The following is an 18,428-nucleotide window of genomic DNA, read 5'->3' as shown; positions in this document are numbered from 1 at the left end:
TAGAAGTGATGGTAGCCCATCGCAACCGTATAACCTCAAAAGACTAAGTTTTATAACCACCATTTTAGTAAAGTATGCATCTTCAAAGATAATAGACTATAAATTTGAATCACACGTTCGAGTGAGAATCGATATATTGGTACCCATGTTTGCTACATGTGTATACTTATAATTAAAAATTCATACCAATGAGAGTCAAAACGTGTTAAAGCATTCTTATAAATTTTGGGTGGTGCTACCCGCACATCAATTTTTACTTTTTACACACTCTTCTCAATTTCTGGTCGTCAGATCGAATGATTCGAAGAAGATCAAATAATAGAAATTAACAACAAAGGTGTCTGGATTAGATCAACCAAATGAAAAAGTAAGCGAAAAGGCTTTGGATTAGATCAACTCTAATTAGAATCATTTTGCTTGAACTCTCAACTTTTTTTATCCAAATAATGAGATTGGTAATCTTAATTGACATCATCAAACTCAAAAACCCCAAATAATCACTCACTTGCCCTAGCTGCCCTAATTATATTGGCAACCAAATCTCTCTTACCTTCAACCTCTTTGTTTCCTCCTCCCTCCTCCTCCTCGACCGCCACCTCCTCCTCCTTGCTTGTATCAATCTCTTTGATCTCCTCATATTTTTTCTTTGCAGCTTCCCCCTTCACTTCCTCAAGAGCTTGGATAAAATTCGAAAGACATTTCTCCGGATCATCATTTGGTGACTTTGGCATAAGATTCTCAGCAACGTCGGCCGGGGTCATTTTCGTCACTCCCATCAGCTTTTCTATCTCATCAAACGTCTCATGCCTCTCAATCCTCAAGTAATTCTTGGCCAAAACCCTAAACCCATCAAAAGTACAGTAAGAAAGGGCAATGTGTTTGTCCATTCTACCCCTCCGAATCAATGCCGGATCAAGCTTCTCAACATAATTAGTAGTAAAAACAACCAGCCTCTCACCTCCGCAAGCAGACCATAACCCATCAATGAAGTTCAACAGCCCCGAAAGCGTCACCTTGCTGCTGCCGCCGTACACTTCCTCTTTCGGCTCCTTAATCCGCTCCTTCCAGGCTCCTCCACCTTTCACCTCCTCCTCCAGAAAACCCTTCTCCGCCGCCCCTCTCTTCTTCATCTGCCCTGTCAAATCAAGCGAACAGTCTATGTCCTCGATCACAATAATACTCTTACTCGTCGTCTCAATCAAAAGCTTCCTCAGCTCCGTATTGTCCTTCACCGCGGTGAGCTCCAAGTCATAAATATCGTACCCCAACAGATTCGCCATCGCGGCTATCATCGTAGACTTCCCGGTCCCCGGAGGACCGTACAGCAAGTAACCCCTCTTCCAAGCTTTCCCAATCCTTGCATAAAAGTCCTTGCTTTTGCTGAAGGTCACCAGATCTTCGATGATCTCCTTCTTCTTCTCCGGATCCAACGCCATTGTCTCAAACGTTGCTGGGTGCTCGAACACAATGTGGCTCCACATCGTCTGCTTGTAGCTCGGCCATTTGTACCCCGGACTATTTGTGTACAGCTTCCTCTGACGATTTCTTACACGGATCTCCTTCCCTTCATTAACGACATGGTTTAAATAGTCCACCGTGATTATGTCCCGGTACTTTTTGTGAAAAGTCAGCTTGTAAAATCGTTTCTCCTGGTCGGGATAATAGGCCATGGACATAGATCTCCCGCCAGGGGACACGGATTTGAACAAAACCCACCAGACTTTGGTCCCCCTGAAATCATCCGTCGCTCTCTCGTACTCGTCCATGCTGAGGACGAGGTTGCTGCTGTCCTTCACCATCTCCGCCTTGAGCCGCTTGGCGCTCTTGGAGGTGTTGGAGCTGAGGTAGGCCTCCACGGCGGAGTAGGCCTCGCTTCGCTTGAGGCGGTCGCCGGTGAACTCGTGGATGGAAATTTCGATGTAGGGGTAGAAGTAGCCGGTGACTCTGTGGAAGTATCGCTCCAGGAAGTGGCGGAGTTCGTACGGACAGTACTGGCGGATGATTGCCCAGATGAACATGAAGCTTGCTAGGGTTGAGCCCATTGTTGCCCACATCTGCTGGCTCATCATTGTTGGTGGCAACATTTCTGAAGCTTGCTAGGTCTTGTTTTAGGGTTTGGGATGGGGCTGTCTAGGGTTTCACTGGCTAAACTCTGCACCTTTAATTTTCATGGTTTTTGTGTTGATGATCAGAATGGGGACTGTGAATTCAAAGGGGTAGGTGGATAATGAGATGATGGTGGAGCTTATAAACAAGATCAGCTAGTCCTAAGAGGAACCTCCTTTTTAAAAAAATCACATTCACAACGTGATTACTGGCTTTTTACGTATTTGCCAATTATAATTTGACATATATAGAATGAAAAAAAATTAATTTAATATTACAGTAAAAAACACTATGTTAGATTGTGATTTGTATGTGACTATTAGATTTTTCTTAGAGAAGTGATTTTGACACATTTCTTTTAACTTCTTACACCCCTTAGTATAATCTCAACCATTGATTTCGTTTGATTTATTCAATCTGGTGGCCATAAATAAAAAGGGATGTGTAATAAGCAAAAAGTGATTTGTTAAAATCACTTCCTTCCTTCTTTCATTCAACAATTGGCGTTCATGCAATATGATTAAACCACTAGATATCTTACATTACTCGTGAACCAACTTACATTACTCGTGAACGAATATGGTCAATATGTGTCAGGTGCGGATTACGTACGTTAAATAAGTTGGTTAGAGTAATATGTCATCCTGTTTGCACACAAGTTCAAATTTACACAAGTGGGGCCACCCATAGGCTTAAATGATATGGAAGTACATAGAGGTCTTAATTTTGTGTGGCTACCATCTTAAATTAGAATAGTTTAAAATATTACGTTTTAATAGATAGTCACAATGTGAACCTTTTAACATTTTTGTATAAACAAATGATAGAAAGCAAGCAAAATAATGTAAACAAATTGGCAAAGAACAAGTTCGCAAAGAGAGATGGGGGAGACGAGGATTAGAACAATCTCAAAATTGAGGATTACACTGATTGACTGGTGGGTCTACGTGCAGTGTGCACCAAATTAATTAAAGTACCTGCATGGGATGGGAGGTGACTAATCCACAAGCTAAAAAGAGTCAATTATTGAACACGTGTCCCGCACATAAGACACTCGGACGAAAGAAAGTGGGTCTCCGAATGGGATTAGAAATATTGGAGCGACTTTGATCAATTGTTTATGAAACAAAACGATAACTTCATAAGGAGATTTTTTCAGTGTATTAAAAGCATGATCCAATACATCACGTATCACAATACAAGTAGTTAGATATTTGAAGAAAAAAAGGTCTAACTATTTACATTATGACACTTAGGCCCCGTTTGGTATTGTTTTTTTACTAAAAATTGTTTCTCTTTAAAGTTAAGTAGTAAAAAAATGTTCAGTAAAAATAATATATAGTAAACAAAATGTTTGGTAAAATTAATATATCCTACTTATTTTAATAACAACGAACTCCAGACAGTAGCTTTTAAAAGCAGTATTTAGGTTGCTTTTAAAAGCTACTTTAATAAAAATTAGAGTTGAGTTTTTAATAAATATATTCAATTGTTGTAGACCTTCATTAATTCTTTTTAAGTGACATTATTTAGCTTTCCACACACATTTTATCCTTTAATGAGAAAAGTAGACGATACCCCTACCACTACAAATACTAACCTTACACCTTCATTGCCATTACAACCACCATTTTTTGCCACCATCGCCGCCATAACCACAACCTCCACCACTGTCACCACCATTATTACCTCCACCACCACCATTGCTGCCACCACCACTGCCACCATTGTCACCACCATCGATGCTGCCATTGTCACCACCACCAACATGCATCATTACCGCAACCGCCACCACTGCCACCACAACCACAACTGCCATAACCACCATCATTTCCGCAGCCGCCACTACCACAATCATTGCCGCCATCGCCACTGGCACTACCACCATAACCGCAACCACCGCCACTACCACCGCAACCACAACCGCCACTACCGGTGCTACCACCACCTTACCACCATTGTAACCTCTCCATCCCAACCAACACATCCCACTATTAGCATCACCACTACACCTCCACCACCGCAACCACCACCATCATTACCACCACTGATGTCGTCATCCCCACTCCTACTACTATGTCCATTTGTTATTGTATACAATTATATCACTTTTACATTAAATTTTACCAAATACTTTTACGCTGCTTTTTACACTCTCAACACTTTTAAAATTCAATTAGCCAAACGCTCGTCAGCTTTATTTTACAGCTGATTTTTCTTAAAGCACAACTGTTTGGACCCAAATTTACATCATCGGCCCGTGTAATCGAGACCGTAGAGTAAACATAGTTCTCAGCCGTCGGATGGAAAAGTGAAAATATTTTTGTTAAAAGATAATATTATGGTTTTTATCATAATTATCTTTTAATTTGAATTATCTTGACATATTCTTAAACGGGATGGATATGATGCAAATTATATCCTCAAGTAAGAATGTTTGGGCTCAAATTAACATGTTGGGCCGAGTATAGAACCACTCTCGGCCCGGGAGGCCTGGCGACAGGGGAGCCTTGGATCATTTAGTACGTGGGCTCCTAAACCTAGGTCGGCTAGGTCATATTACATTTACTAGTCGAGTCCTAACGCGATAAGGAGTCTCGGCAAGGGTAATAACCCGGAAGTGAATCCGGCTCAATAGAGGACTAGGCTCACAATCCTAGTAAACATAGGACTGGTCGAGTGGGTGTTTGATCCGGAGAAGAAGACCTAGTTCGAGTAGGGTTTTGACTCGACTTCAAAGGTATCTAGTGCTATAAATAGAGGAGGCTGTGCATCATTCAGTGGACTCTCCAACACACACACAAAACTGCCCTGCGCAAACTTTCTCAACACCTTGAGATTTTTTATTTTCTTTTTTCGCCGACACATCTTCCGTTGGCATCAACAGCACTGTGAAGGCAACCGGTGATATCTTAAGTCGGCATAGATAGCTCTGTCACCGTAGAATCAGCCGATCTCGCAGCATCTTCCGTTGGCATCAACAGCACTACGGCGAGGACGACTGGTTACCTATCCAAGTCTCGGTCGAGAAGGATTTCCGAATCCTTATTGGTCGAGGTCATCTCATCAGCCTTCTCGGCGAAGTGAGGTGTTACCAGGTTACTGTATTCGGCACATTGACAGCCGAATTTGAGATTGAACTTCGCAAATTAGCAGCCTTGTCTTCAGGCTCTAGAACCCAAGAGGCCGAGAATTGTTCCTTCCTCGGCCGCAATCGCAAGACACAGAAGTCAGCAGCGCGCTCAACGCAACATCATCAAATTTACTCCTCGGCCAAGCTCGGCCGACGAGTTGGCACGCCTCGCAATCACCGAAGGACGTAGTTAGCTTAGAAAATACTCGGCCTGCGCGCCACGTAGGCTTTGTAATTTCTAGGGTCAACAACAACAGAAGCAGTTTTTTTAAAAAGCACATCAATCCCAAACTGACCCTTAGTGTATCAAGATATATTCTCGGCACACTGAAGAAAAAAATTCTTTTGAAAAGGATTGTGGGGTCCTTGTCTTCCTAATGTTTCTTATTTTAGCTTAGCTTTACACTTTCTTTTGTGGAAAATCATCTTTTTACTAATTAGATTTTGGGGATAGGCAATCCAATCCACTCTTCTCCCTCTCCAAAACACCTAGCCCACTCGAGCAATTGGATCCAAGGCGAGTCCGATGGAAAAGTCAGGCAATAATCGCCTAGCCCAGCACTCTGCCTATGTGATGTAAGGGTAACGTGATCATAACGCCACGATTTAAATTATTAAAAATTATAAAAAACTAATTAAAAATATAAAAGTTTATAATTTATTTTCTATAAATACATAACCATATTCTCCCACATTACATTACATTTCAATATTTTTGAATACTTTTAATTAATCTTTCATTATTGTTTGTAATTAAAAATAACGTTATCTTTTATTATTTTATAAAATAAAAAATACTAATATTTTTTACAAACTACCCGAGCTATTCAATTTAAGAATAAAAATACACTTAAACATTTACAATTCATTATAAATAATATTGTTCATTTAAAAAGATTAAGTTGTTTATTGCCCAAATAAGCCTTCCTACGTTGAAACTGAAAGTGCTCTTAAAACTCCCTCGTACACATCAGAACTCCAAGGAAAATATATACGTGGCATTTGTTAAGCCTTCTCACATGGTTGGTGAAGGAGAAAGAAGAAGACAAGTAGTTACAGGCTTTCAGGTCACAAATCACGTTACTCACGTGGCAACATTGCATGCTGTGGATTCGCAGAAATTTGCCATCAACTACCATGATGGTTGGACAGCCGTTCCACTTTTGATATTTTTCTGTATTTTTTTATTTATGTAATCACGGTTAAATTATTTTAATATTTTATATTACTATTTATTTTAATTTTATTATTTTTATAAAAAAATATAAAATATTAACGTAATTTAATCGTAATCATATAAAATAAGAGGACACTAAAAATAAAAGGGCAGACAATCCATGTCTTCCCCCAAAATTTGAAATTATTGGACTGGCCATGATGGTACGTATTTGTAACATAATAACTCACAAGAGAACAAAAAACATCGAACCCTCGTTAGCACGAATATTTTTTCGGTATGACCATCGTACTTTAAAGCTTCGGAAGGGGATCCTTTCTAGATCCCTTTCATCAAGTTTTTTTATTCAACAGTTAAAAGTTATTATCTCTATTAATTAATAAAAAAAAATTTGTCAATCAAAAGAGAGTAAAAGACAATTTAGTCTTTTATCACACATAAAAAAAAATGATGGATAATAATGTAATTTCACAAGTCCAAATTTTACTATTTTTTATTTAAATCTCACATAAAAATGATGTTAAAATATCTTTAATATTTAAAATTTAAAAAAAAATAAAAAATAAAAACCTTATACTCCCCCCACGTTTTCTCTCTCTCTCTCTCTCTTTTCCCTTCCCATTTTCTAAAAAAATATGTTTATATACACAAAGTGTGTAGGCTAGTAACTTTTAAAATGAGCCCTCTTTGTAACCATTTGATCAAATTTCAAGATCTCGGATTAATTGATGAGGAGAATTTCGTAGAAAGGATTTGGAGATAATCCCTTTCCAAAAGCTTCTTAATGCCTTTGAAACTGTCACCTTTACAGTTTTATCGTATGCCTTTGAATTCTGTAAGAGGCAAAGGAAGCAAGGAGAGAACTGTAAATCCTCCGGTCATGAAGATAGATTTGGACCCTAATTTGGGCACCTAGCTATAATACTCATCAAGGAAAACCCTAATTCATTCTATTTACAATGAAATGAAAAAAACAGTACAAGGAAAAGGCAGAAAGAACGAATTCCTAATCGCTTCATACAACGAAAGATAAAAAAACTACACTTTCTGATGCTTCCTGCATATATTATTGATTTCAAATTGTTCCTACTTAATTTAACTATGATCACCACCTTCAAGTTCTAGGGCTGCAGATTCTTGACACAGTCCTCGTTGGCGAACCAGTTCGGTATTATCCTTGCTAGATGAGGATGCAGGTCTTTGTAGGAGTTCTTGATCGTCCCTTCGGCAACTTGAGTAGCAATCGAGATCTCTGCAACAAAACAAAATTAATACAGGCTTTTCCAAGAGAATAATCGATAGGTCACATAGATTCCTAACCTTTAAGAGACATTTTCTCATCTGATAGTTGATTAATGGTATAAGTAACGGCAGCTGCCACCGATATGGGGCTCCTCCTGCAGAAGACAGGACCTTAATTACTTCCATGAAGTTGAAAAGAAGCCATCTAATGCTGTTAATGCTTCGATTCGGTTGAAAGTTTTGAAATCCAGGGATTTTGGTTGGGTACAATTTCTATTGGATTGAAGTATTTGCAATACTTCATATCCAAAATTGTATCCGAAGGAGGAAATTCTTAGACTCGGTCTAAGAAAATTCGTTACTGCGAAATATGTAAGGACTCTCCCCTTGTTAGGTTTTTTTTTTTTTTTTGGAAAGACTGGATAAGATTAACCAGGCAAGAGCCAACGGAACAAAGAAAGCCCACACAAGGGGCAAGCACAGCAAAACAGACAAACGGTTATGTGAGGGAGAACAACAGAACAAAGACACTACCACAATGGCCAGACGTCATCCCAACACACACACACACCAAAAAACACTTATTGAGGGCGAGGAAGCCCAGACAAAAGGTTCAAGCTAAAAAGATCATGAATTATGTAACAAGATTGTTGTGAACTGGCGGAGGACAACCTTATAACAAGCTCTTCAATGTTCTGCACCATTTCTTGGGCAGCCTTGACATCTCGATTCTTCATTCCAAGATTGGAACAAAAGCGTCTCTGCAGAGAAAATGCGATAATTATGTTCTCAAGCAAATTACATTCCAAAAAGAAAATAAAATATTGAAACGCAAAGAGACGGGAAATATAAAAAAAAAAACGAGTTTTAAAAAAAAGATTGTGATACTGTTCACTTTAACGAAAAACCATATTTTTACACGAAAAAGTCAAACCTGATACTATTCATTTTACCCTTTATTTTGTCATTATCATTAAAACTCAAAGTTTTCAAGCCATTTTCATTAGTTTTCCTAAAAAAAACTCACCAGATAATCTCCAGCATGGATAGTTCCCATTTCCTGACCAAGCTCGGCCTCCAGGTGTTTCAAAATAAACTCTTTTGCCCGTCCAATTTCCTTCTTGGTAGCTCCACTGACTGCGGTGCATATTTCTGGTCGGAACACAAGTTTAGTAAAATCCCGTGCTCATAAACATAAGCAAAACCAATTGAAATTATTACGAACACAAACATGCGCTTCTACCTTTCATAGTACGAGCCTTATTTTCTTGTCTACAAGCAATGTAAAGGCAAGCAGCCACAACTGCATCTTGATTTCGCCCTCGGAGAGGTTTTTGATCTTCTACCTTCTTGTAGATTTCATTGGCTCGATCCTGGTCGTCAGAATTAAAAAAAAACCATAAAGATTACCAATCCGAAACAGAAGGTTTTAGACTTTTAGTCAAATAAAGATTAATTTCAAATGCTGTGAGCATAAACCCCCTAATAAGAAGTTGAAACTAATATATGAGATCACACAATAATTCTACATCAGAAGACACTACATCAAAAACACTGAAAAATTGCAACTTCAATGAATGTGTTGGAATACCGAGTTACCAACCAAAAACTAATGACCAAATACTAAATAGATTCAAGAAATTGTGCGCAATCAATCTCAAAACGAAGTCCTCAGACATGCACAAAGAAGTCACAGACATGTCACTAAACCATGAAAATGATAAATATAGATTCATCCCATCGATTCAAAATGAAATGAAATTCTTCATCATACAACACTAACATAATTACATCAAGGAATTAACTTATACGTACTGCATTTACTCAAATGCAGGATACAACTAAGGGATGATCAGGGAAAATTTGATGAAATAGCGGGACAAAAACGAAACTTAATGAAGTAGCCGGACAAAAACGATAGCTTTTCATTCAACTTATATCGTAAATCATTATAAGAGTTGCCATTTTCATTGTTTCAACCCATCAACTAGCCTCAACCAATCATAAACTGAAAGAACAAACCATTCATTACCTAACATCCTTGTAATTAGCCACAAAATGGGACAGTGACCAAAAATGCATTTTACACATTTCCAGTTGAAAATAAATCAATTGACAAACCAAAACACAAAGAAAATGATGCTAAAATATCAACTGATATACCTTTATGGTTGTAACAAGTCCCAACCTGCAGTGAAAACCCAACACATTGCATCAGATTATGTTCCCAATTGAGCCAGAAGAGCAAGTACATTCTAAAAGCCAAAAACGCTTTAAACTATGTTTGCTAAAAAAATTTAAATGTAAATACTTATAGCTCGTAGAAGCGTTCTATGAAGAAGTACATGCTAGATGCTTTTTCAAAAAGTACTTTCAAGTGCCTTTTAACAAAACTTTGGATTTTTTAAAACAAGTCAACATGCTTATCATAAAGGCACTTCTAATAGAAGCACTTTTGAGCGTAAGTGTTTTCTAGGGACGCAATCCCACATGGGCTCACTGTTGATGACATGATAGTGATGCAGTGCTTTTTAGTTTTAACGATAAGGACAAAATAAAGGGTAAAGTGAATAGTATTATGATTGATTTTTTAGTGTAAAAATGTGGTTTTTCGTTAAAATAAACAATACCTAGAGCTATTCGTTAAAGATTCCAAAAAAAGAAAACTAATTAAAAAGGCTTGAAAATTTTGAATTTTAACGATAATGACAAAATAAAGGGTAAAGTGAATAGTACCAGGATTGACTTTTTAATGTAAAAATGTGGTTTTTCGTTAAAATGAACAATATCGGGAGCTTTTCATTAAAGTTCCCAAAAAAAAGAAAACTAATGAAAATGACTTGAAAACTTTGGGTTTTAACGATAAAGACAAAATAAAGAGTAAAGTGATAGTGTCATGATTGATTTTTAGGAAAACTAATGAAAAGGGTTTCAAATTTTTGCATTTTAATGAAAAACCATACACTAACTTTATTTAATGATAAGGACAAAAAAAAATAAATAAATAAACATTAAAAAAAAAGTCGCGCTGTGCGCGCGCCCTCACCCACCCAACCACCCAATCACCCAATACTCTTATCAAACAACTTCGCTTCTGCAAGTTGCATGTTTACTATACATGGTCTTGTCAAACTTGCATCCGAACCCAAATTTAATTCAAATCGACTTGTTGCACATCAACTACAACCTATGAAACATTGAATGAAATCGACCAACCTATCGCACTTTCGCGCAAGCATAGCCACAATGCTAAATGCTTCAAGTTCAAACTATCTAGGTAATTACAAGTGGAGTTTCAGATGAAGGAACACTGATGCTTTATCTTACATGGCAGACAAATTTTTGTTTGATTTTCGTTTCGGTGCTTCAATTTTTTATGCATTGGACATCGACATGTGAAGAGGAGAAATTTAAATACGTCATCACATTGATGTTTGGCGACAAAAGGATAAATATATGTGTATATTTTTCTAAGAAAATTAATGAAAATTGCTTTTAAATCTTTGTATTTTAATGAGTATCGAAGAAAATTAGAAGAATAAGATGTGTTTGGAAAGTGAGAATGTGCTAAGAATATTCAAGAAGACGAGAGAGAAGAATGTAGTACCATTAAGTTTCATAAATAATCTAGTAAGTTTCATAAACAGTGTCGTAAGTTTTCATAAACAGTGCAGTAAGTTTCATAAATAATGTCGTAAGTTCCATAAGCAGTGTAGAAGTTCCATAAACAGTGTGAGGACACATGGGTCCGCGCATCAGATTTTTTTTTTTAATATTAAAATTATGTCTTTTTCATTAAAATTTAAGTTCTTTTGTCCTTTTTATTAAAATTTAAGGGTTTTTCATTAAAATTTTAGTCTTTTTAATTAAATAAAGTTATAGCATGGTTTTTTATTAAAATAAACTTAGTCCAAACCCTTTTCATGAAAGTTCCCATGATTTTTTAATATAAAAATATGAGTTTTCATTAAAATGAACAGTACCGGATCTTTTCATTAAAGTTTCCTTTAAAAAAAGGGTAGGATTTTCTTCCATCTTAGTATCATTCTCTACTCTTTCCCTCTCTCACACTTTTTTTTTATATAAAAAATTCAAAACAAGATGTTAACGTTATTTAATTATAACCCTTTAAATAAAAAAATAAAAAAATAAGAGAAAATCCTACTCTTTTCGAAAATACAATCCAAACAAAAAAATTTCTACCCTTTTCCTTTCACTGTCCGAGCCACCAAACAAATACAAATTAAGTTAATTAACAAAAACAAGTAAAATTAGAGCATGCAAAGCAAAAAACCAAACCTGTCGGCCATCACGGCAATTGCACCGAAGACGTCGAGAAGATGACGGTCCGGCTTAGAGGCGCGGCCTTGCCACTTCCCGACGGAGGAGGGCAAGGCTTCGGAGGAGGAGCCGCCATTTCTGGGCCTGGCGATGACGGTGGAAAGCCCAGCTTCTGACAAAAGCGGGTTAACGGGTCCGCCGACACGGTTCGGGTCTTTGTCGTTGGAATCGTCTGCGAAGGAGCGCCACTCAGCGGTCTCGTCGACGGTATGCGCCTCCAGTACGAGGCCGCACTCGGAGCATATCGCGTAGCCCGCTCTGTGGTCGAAGACAACCTCCGTCAGACTATTACAGTCGCGGCAAAACGTGTCCGACATAACTCCACCAAAACAACGTTATTTTTTTTCGATTTCTTTTAAGGATTTTTGTTTTGTCGGAGCCCTTCAGACCGTTATGATTTTTTAAAATTCTTTTTGTTTGCTGTGAAACTGTAAATCTTGTGAGCGGTAAAGGGAGGGTTTTTATAGACGTTTGGGGGGGAAGGAGGAGGAAGGAGAGGTGGATATGGTAATTTTAGGGGTGGCTTTTATTTATTTATTTATTTTTTTTTGCAACTTTATCCAACAAATTAAATGTTTGGATAGGGGGTAGGAATTTATTTTGGATTTGATGGGGGTTAGGTTCAATGAACAAATTAGCTGGAATAAGGATTTGGATACGTAATTTAATTGCATATCTGATTCGGAGAATTTTTGAAATGTTATATGAACGTATACATTTTTTTCTTAATTTATTATACGACAAAATTTTAAACGATTTGTTGTACCAATTTTATGAAATTATTAATATGTCATCATACCTTAATTTTGTTAAAGTTTTCATACAAAATAAATCATGTGACATGATTATTTCGGATTTTTCAATATTTCACTTCCGTTCTAGTAAGTTGTTTTCGGCAAAAATAATTCTAGGGTTTCTCAAAAAGATACACAAAAAGGTTGATCTGGTATACAAGGCATGCTTAGTGTTACACAAATGATAAAACGTCTACTTATCTGTGTGTGTTTGATGTAGTATTTTATGGACTTATAACACAATACTAACACATCACATCGTATTCCACACTAATGTGAGTTCTAATAACAACCACTTACAAAAAGAAAATTGAATACATGTATATATATATACACACACACACACACATACACACACACTAAACTACGTAATGGGCAGCCTAATTTGATATCGAATTCACCATTCACGAGATTCAAACCTAAGATTTCTCACTTCTAAGTGAATTTGAACCTAAGACTTCTCATTTTTGAGTGAAAATGAATATCATCAGACCGTAGTAATGAGTTTGACAATAAAAAAAATTATTGAATATATGTTATACGATTAGTAAGTACATAATTATATTGATCCAAAAAAAGCAAGTACATAATAATAAGAGAACTTTAACGAAAAACTCACTTACTGTTCACTTTAACGAAAAACCACATTTTTACACTAAAAAATCAATCATGGTACTATTCACGTTGCCCTTTATTTTGTTCTTATCGTTAAAACTCAAAGTTTTCAAGCTTTTTTTTATTAATTTTCCATAATGAATGAACTTTAATGAAAAACTCATGATACAATACAAAGGAAGAGGGAGATAATTCAGATTTCTTATTATTGTTCATTGATGGTAACATCATTAAAACTGGGAAATGTATCAAAGATTTCTTTCTTCTTATAATAAACCCTAATGTTTCAGTATTTGGTGTCACCAATTATATACAATTACACAATTACGTTTTTATCTCTCTCCTCAGATGACTAGTCTTAATTGTGCACAAACAGAATTCCTACCTAAAAATGGAGTGTACAGCCCAATGGGGTTTATATAGAATGCCCGATACGCGGGTTCGGACACGAAATCGCCATCAAACGTTAACAGTATAATACCAAAAAATAAAAGACAGATCATATTAAAAACAGTTGGTGACTCCATAAGCAATAAAAATATGAAACCAACTTGTGTTTTTGTTAATTAAACTGGTTGGAGAAACTTGACGACCAAGGTTGTCGAGCACTGAAACCAAACTCGTTGACAGCCAAAAACACCAGTACGATTTGTCGTTTGAAGATCCATGTCCATGTGAAGCAAATATACTTTTCAGTTGGCACATGTCTAGCTCTTTGTCTGGAAATGTTCCCTGCACACACACATCCATCGAACTCGACCTCGACCTCTTCGTCTTTCATCGTCGTCTTCCTCCTGGGAGTCCGGAACATCAGGTCAAAAAGGAAAGAAACTAAGAGCAGTACCAACGAAAGAATCTCGGGAGGAAGACGATGATGAATGATGAAGAGCAGTACCAATGAAAGAATATGGAAACGAAATTTCTTTTTATACAGGCCGTTTCTTTTTGTACAGGGACCAGATCACACGGTGCTATAACTGCAAAAAACTTCAATGTCCTAGATTCTCGAGATGGGGTCATGAAAAACCACAAATACTATCTCATGCTGCAGCACTGCGGTCGTCCGAGTTGTTTCAATTTGCCCCACATGCACATCATCTGTCTAGGAGACTGGTAATGGGCGGTGTAATAATCTTCGATGCACCCGAATTGGCAGAACTTCAAGCTGTGCCTGTACTCGACTGGTTTTGAGCTGTTGAATTTCTCAACCCACATTCCCATGCTCACATCTTCCATCTTAAACAACTGCACAAGGATCAAATTGTTTAGAACAACCACCCATTACATTATCATATCGGTGTGTGCGTGCATGCGTGAAGTAGAGAAAGGGCGTGGATGTTACTTACCCTTAATTTACGCCTTTCAAACTCGGATACTACGAACTTTGCAATGTCAGATGACAAGATGTAACCTGGTCCATTTGCGTAAGGTGGATAGTCTTCTTCTGGCCACTCCTGAAACAAGAAAACAGAGAACAAATGGCTATGAATACTAATATCAAAAACAAGCATCAGCGCAAAACAATGCAAGAAATTGAACATAATACAACATCAACACTCTTTAACAAGATTTCAACAGAATAAAGATTCTTACAAGTCAATATCACAGACAATAAATCTGATATAATTAACATTCTTCGAAATATATTTTTTAATTCCCACTCCCCACCCAAAAATTAAAAAATTAAAAAAAATTAAAAAAAATTAAAAAAAAAACAGAAAAAATCCAAAGCAGAAAGAATATCGATAAACTGAAGCAAATGAGAACTAGCTACATGTAGTAGTAGGGTCGACAATCTCACTACATATCATGTATCAGAAACAATAAGTTTGTACATACCTCATATGTGACAGCCCATTTACCATAGCGCAGAGGCTTATGGTAGTAATTTATGTTCCCCACATACAAGCTCCTTCCCTCTGGTACTTTATGTGCCTCTCTGATAACGGCACCTACTCTAACAAACGTGTCATCATCGCACTTCATAATGTACTTAGCAGCCATGGTACGAACCTGAAACAGAAGCAACACCATTATTAGAAAACCATTTCCAGGGAATACTGTACAGTATCGAATCTTCATTTATGTGTTTATTCCAAAACTCACCCCATACTCGCAGATAGCAACAGTTTTCAAGACGACCAAGTCATAGTTATCCATGTACGGCACTATAACAATATCGCCAAAAAACTCTGCTTCCTTCTTTAGCTCAACATTCACTTCCTTTTTAGCATGCTGTCAAGTATCAATTGAAAAGGTTGTGAGTCTCCCACTTAAACATTGTACACAACCAACTACAAATTTTCAAGTGTCATTATTGCTATTGCTTACCAATGCTACGAAGAAACGAGCAACCACTTTTGATGATCTGATAAGATTGTGTTGCATCCAAGACTTCCTTACCGCCATCCTCTCGGCAAAATGGTTGCCTGCAGAAAGGATACCAATGAAGAGTTCAACACCACCACCAGAAAGAGGCGGGGCCTGCCATCTGGTTGACATCTCAAGATGCTTCTGTGGAGCAAAACTAGGATGGGATGAGGGCAAAGAAGCGGCAAATACCGAGTGCAGATCAACATCCCCACTCAGAGACAACCCAGTGGCGTCCTCAAGCGAAAATCCCTGTCGACATCACAACTAAACTCTTAGCAAAGAATCCTCAATCATCACGAGGTAGAGGTAGCAGAATATTACTCACATTATGATAAGGAAAAGAGGCAATATGCCTCCCATCAACATTAACATGATAACCCTCCAAGCCAGCACTAAGAGTTAAAACAAACAATTTCTCCTCTGCAAACGGGTATGGCCAGTCAACAGGTACCCTTTTAGTTCTGCCTACTAACCGGCTCAACCACCATGTTGCCTTGGTCTCCACTGAGTGATTGTCGTCATCACGAATCCATTTCTCGCACTTCACCTGACCATCAACTAAAACCAGTCTAAAGAATTACACAACTTGGTGGTGCGGCATCAAAGATGAATTAACTCGGGGAATAATGAGAAAAATGGCCAATAATCGAAAGATGCAAGATAACGAGCCAACAACCCAAAACAATAAATTTCTTCCTGAATAGGAAAACAAAAATCGTGTCATTTTCATATCATTCTTCTGGTACATATTATCAATGAGCAGTTAAGCACTAATAACATAACAACTCAAACACACTTTGAATTTTGAAAATCGACACCGCATTCTGCATATCAAGCTGGCACAATACCACACTTCATACAAATTCAAATGCTGTTTTTATTCCCATTTCAGTAGCTTACTTGCAATGCTCCAAATCCAATGAATGCGAAAAGCTCAAAACAGAAACTAATGTACCAAACCAACATAAACAGAACAATTTACAAGTTTCATATCTAGCATTTCCAGTATATAACGTTATAGGACATTGATAATCACTCACCAGTTTCTTCATCAGCCTTAGATTTCCAGCCCTCGCATCGAAGCGCCGCGCCCCACTGCATCCTGTAACAAGTGTTGAGTTCAATCACAGGCCTTCCACTCCAATCCCCCTTCAACCTTGGATTGAAATGCAAAAGTCTCGGTGGCTCCTCACCCTCCACAGTCTTCAACCCCAGCAACTCTACCTTAAACTGCGAAACCATCGCCGACTCACCGTCCCTCAGCAGGGCAATCTTGGGCTGAAACTCCTGGTGCGCCGCCCTCGGCCTCCCCACAAGCGTTATGTGCGAACCCAATGTCAGCCCACACGGCAGTACTATCACCCTCCCCTGTGCCGAAAACTCCGACCCAGATACCGAAATCGAATGCTTGCATGCCTCAGATCGGTTCTCCACCTTTCCAGCATCTATCTGCACCTTTCCAGATTCCACCTCTCCCCAGAACTTCCTCCCCACTTCCCAGGCAACCTTCGCTGGCTTGTAAAGCTCCGAATCAAAAGTTTTCGGGTCGAATACTAAACCCGAAACAAAATTGGGCTCTCTGGGTCGCCGACTCTGAGTCGGCTGGTACGAGTTCTGCGAAACTTGCTCAAGAGGGCGACTTGGGGCGTCCTTTTCCTCCACGTCTTCCTTGCTATGGAGCCTGATGGGTCGAGACAACGAGTCCGGCGAGATTGTACTGAAACCAGTTTTGAACACGAAGGGGATTTCAACCGTGACTAATAGTAGATACAGAAATCCGACAGCGATCAGAATCTGAATCGATCTTTGCCTATTGACAGAGAAGAAGGTGCCGAATCTATCCAATTTGGCCCTCCTCATCCCCAAGTTCGTAAAAATTTCAAAACTACAGAATTTACCAGCAAGCAGAGATCAAACACACACAAAAAAATAAAAGATTTGAATTCTGGGTTTTGCGAAGAACGGAAATTTGAATTCTGGGTTTTGCGAAAAATCGAGTCTTTGATTTAAATACACGAAGAAGTTGGAGAACGAGTCAGCAACTGGAACCCACCGACGCGTCGAGAAGTTTTGGGAAGAAGAAAAAAGTGAAACTTGATTCCAATCCAGGTCGGTGTGCGAGAGCTATTTCCTGGAAGACGAGAAAATAATTTCGTTTTCCGAATTTCGTTTTCGATTTTGTTTTCTCTCGTTTTTCAAATGGAAAATTTGGAAAGAAGTGAACTTGAAATAAAAAGAGACGTTTAATTGGTTTGGAGCGGAAATTATTGAATGAAAGTGTTGTGGGTGGGGTTGGGATCCGGTAATCAAAACACTACCCTACCCGCCACTTTGCCGGTGAGGAGGAGAACTCACTGTTACTGTTTACCCATTTGCCTTTCCTGGGAGTAAATAAATTCTATATCGTGGAGTAATCATCCGCAATTAAATGAGATGGTCGATATTTTTGTGAATATTTCAAAAGTCATAAGAAGATACGGAAAAGGGATCAAAGGTTAAACTTCACTCCATATGGAAGAAATTCTCAAATTTCGACAAAAATTGACATATTTGACAAACTATCTTTCATTTTAAATTTATACGTTTTTTAGTATTTCTATCATTTCCATCAAATTAGGGTTATCCACTCCTTCCGAGGGTCGAAAAG

The 18,428-nt window shown here is 38.0% G+C and overlaps 3 protein-coding genes across 4 annotated transcripts; all 3 read right to left on the bottom strand.

Annotated features, from left to right (window-relative positions):
* Nucleotides 1-368: 368 nt before the first annotated feature.
* Nucleotides 369-2,307, bottom strand: LOC103415256 (AAA-ATPase At3g28580-like). Its single transcript, XM_008353601.4, has one exon. It carries the CDS (start codon nt 2,082-2,084, stop codon nt 498-500), a length of 1,587 nt encoding a protein of 528 aa, XP_008351823.2. The 5' UTR covers nt 2,085-2,307; the 3' UTR covers nt 369-497.
* Nucleotides 2,308-7,276: 4,969 nt separating this feature from the next.
* Nucleotides 7,277-12,449, bottom strand: LOC103415270 (transcription initiation factor IIB-like). Its single transcript, XM_029093246.2, has 7 exons — nt 11,958-12,449; nt 9,822-9,846; nt 8,902-9,031; nt 8,686-8,810; nt 8,331-8,419; nt 7,737-7,813; nt 7,277-7,668 (listed from the first exon to the last, which is right to left on the bottom strand). The coding sequence occupies exons 1-7, from the start codon at nt 12,314-12,316 to the stop codon at nt 7,538-7,540; spliced, it is 936 nt and encodes a 311-aa protein (XP_028949079.1). The 5' UTR covers nt 12,317-12,449; the 3' UTR covers nt 7,277-7,537.
* Nucleotides 12,450-13,807: 1,358 nt separating this feature from the next.
* Nucleotides 13,808-18,180, bottom strand: LOC103424519 (hydroxyproline O-galactosyltransferase GALT6-like). 2 transcript variants are annotated; one of them, XR_011575340.1, is made up of 8 exons: nt 16,822-18,044; nt 16,107-16,339; nt 15,740-16,030; nt 15,515-15,643; nt 15,248-15,421; nt 14,755-14,862; nt 14,304-14,653; nt 13,808-14,202 (listed from the first exon to the last, which is right to left on the bottom strand). XR_011575340.1 is itself a non-coding variant. In XM_008362599.4 (7 exons), the coding sequence occupies exons 1-7, from the start codon at nt 17,639-17,641 to the stop codon at nt 14,444-14,446; spliced, it is 1,965 nt and encodes a 654-aa protein (XP_008360821.2). In that variant the 5' UTR covers nt 17,642-18,180; the 3' UTR covers nt 13,808-14,443. The 2 variants fall into 2 exon arrangements, 1 of the variants encoding a protein (XP_008360821.2); XM_008362599.4 differs by having other exon boundaries at nt 13,808-14,653; nt 16,822-18,180.
* Between the last annotated feature and the right edge of the window lie 248 nt (nt 18,181-18,428).

The sequence above is a fragment of the Malus domestica genome, chromosome 14, assembly GCF_042453785.1.
Source record: "Malus domestica chromosome 14, GDT2T_hap1".
NCBI lineage: Eukaryota > Viridiplantae > Streptophyta > Magnoliopsida > Rosales > Rosaceae > Malus > Malus domestica.
The sequence above is the reverse complement of the archived record's forward strand: the minus strand, read 5'-3'. Positions and strand labels throughout refer to the sequence as shown.

Coding starts and splice junctions, on each gene's coding strand:
- LOC103415256 (XM_008353601.4), bottom strand. CDS start 2,084: ATGTTGCCACCAACAATGATGAGCCAGCAGATGTGGGCAACAATGGGC.
- LOC103415270 (XM_029093246.2), bottom strand. CDS start 12,316: ATGTCGGACACGTTTTGCCGCGACTGTAATAGTCTGACGGAGGTTGTC. Junction 7,814..8,330: donor ATTGAAGAGCTTGTTATAAG/GTTGTCCTCCGC, acceptor TGTCTTCTGCAG/GAGGAGCCCCATATCGGTGG. Junction 7,669..7,736: donor TGAGAAAATGTCTCTTAAAG/GTTAGGAATCTA, acceptor GTTTTGTTGCAG/AGATCTCGATTGCTACTCAA.
- LOC103424519 (XM_008362599.4), bottom strand. CDS start 17,641: ATGAGGAGGGCCAAATTGGATAGATTCGGCACCTTCTTCTCTGTCAAT. Junction 16,340..16,821: donor TAAGGCTGATGAAGAAACTG/GTGAGTGATTAT, acceptor GACTGGTTTTAG/TTGATGGTCAGGTGAAGTGC. Junction 15,422..15,514: donor TTGCTATCTGCGAGTATGGG/GTGAGTTTTGGA, acceptor CTTCTGTTTCAG/GTTCGTACCATGGCTGCTAA.